General features: G+C 34.9%; 1 protein-coding gene across 1 annotated transcript; it reads right to left on the bottom strand.

Annotated features, from left to right (window-relative positions):
- Positions 1-8: 8 nt before the first annotated feature.
- LOC113464845 (neurotrophin 1-like) lies at positions 9-831 on the bottom strand (the record flags this gene model as incomplete). The annotated part of the gene is made up of 3 exons (XM_026817181.1): positions 9-25; positions 134-298; positions 670-831. Coding segments are annotated over 3 exons (344 nt in total), but the record flags the coding sequence as incomplete, so codon positions are not given.
- Positions 832-913: the final 82 nt, after the last annotated feature.

The raw sequence follows: 913 nt of genomic DNA, 5'->3' as shown, positions 1-913 counted from the left end.
GAACGAGCAGCTAGTCTGAGGATTCCTAAAATGAAGGATTACAATTTTATTATTATTACAAAATTAAATATAAATTATTTACAATATAATTTGTACAATTTTATAAAATAGTCGATGTTTTATTTTAACTTACGAGCATTTCTCTAATCGTAGGGTCTGTGTATGCTCGCCGGTGTTTATTATGTACTTCCATATACCGGAAGCTGCTCTGGCTAGCTGGGGTCGGGCGTATTTTATCACCGATGGACAAGTGAAACCCTCCTCGACGTTCTCAAATGGCGAACTCACATCAGAACGTCTAAAAATGATTCAATGAAGTCAGTCAAAATTGAATATATATTCTTGTCACGAAAGTCCATATCTGTGCTAGAATGGACCAGAGATATGGACTCTCGTGACAGGAACTATAAAGTGACTTTCAAGATTCTAGAGAAATCTTTTTTCTTTCTCAATTATAGGAGAAAGACAACAAGATTTTATAGGGAATTTGGGCATTTTGGGTCCAAAAGGCCTCATCTTCTGATGGTAAGGAATCATTTGGTGCCACAATTTCTATTATTTCACAGAAAATGATAGAAATATAGTGAAACGTAGTAGAAATTGTTACATTAATTGAATGATTTCATGTATACTTGTTATGATTGTTACATAAATTAGATAGAATCTCACCTCCTAATCTCGTTGCTCTCATATCGATTCTCATACTTATTCTCCAGTGGCAACGAGATAGGTAGACTCTCTCCAGACTCATCGAAATCCTGAGACTTATAATCAGCCAACAGAGCAGCCACCATCTCTTTATTGCTCCTCAAACTCCTAGTAATTGCCTCGCTGAAAAAAAAAGTTTCACCCAATTAAATCTAATGAAGAAATCATAATAACAGTTGAATTAATTCTAAACGAGAAGAAGAAG

Source organism: Ceratina calcarata, unplaced genomic scaffold (assembly GCF_001652005.2).
Source record: "Ceratina calcarata isolate Rehan_Ccalc_2016 unplaced genomic scaffold, ASM165200v1 scaffold5595, whole genome shotgun sequence".
Lineage (NCBI taxonomy): Eukaryota > Metazoa > Arthropoda > Insecta > Hymenoptera > Apidae > Ceratina > Ceratina calcarata.
This window is presented reverse-complemented; position numbering and strand designations above follow the sequence as displayed.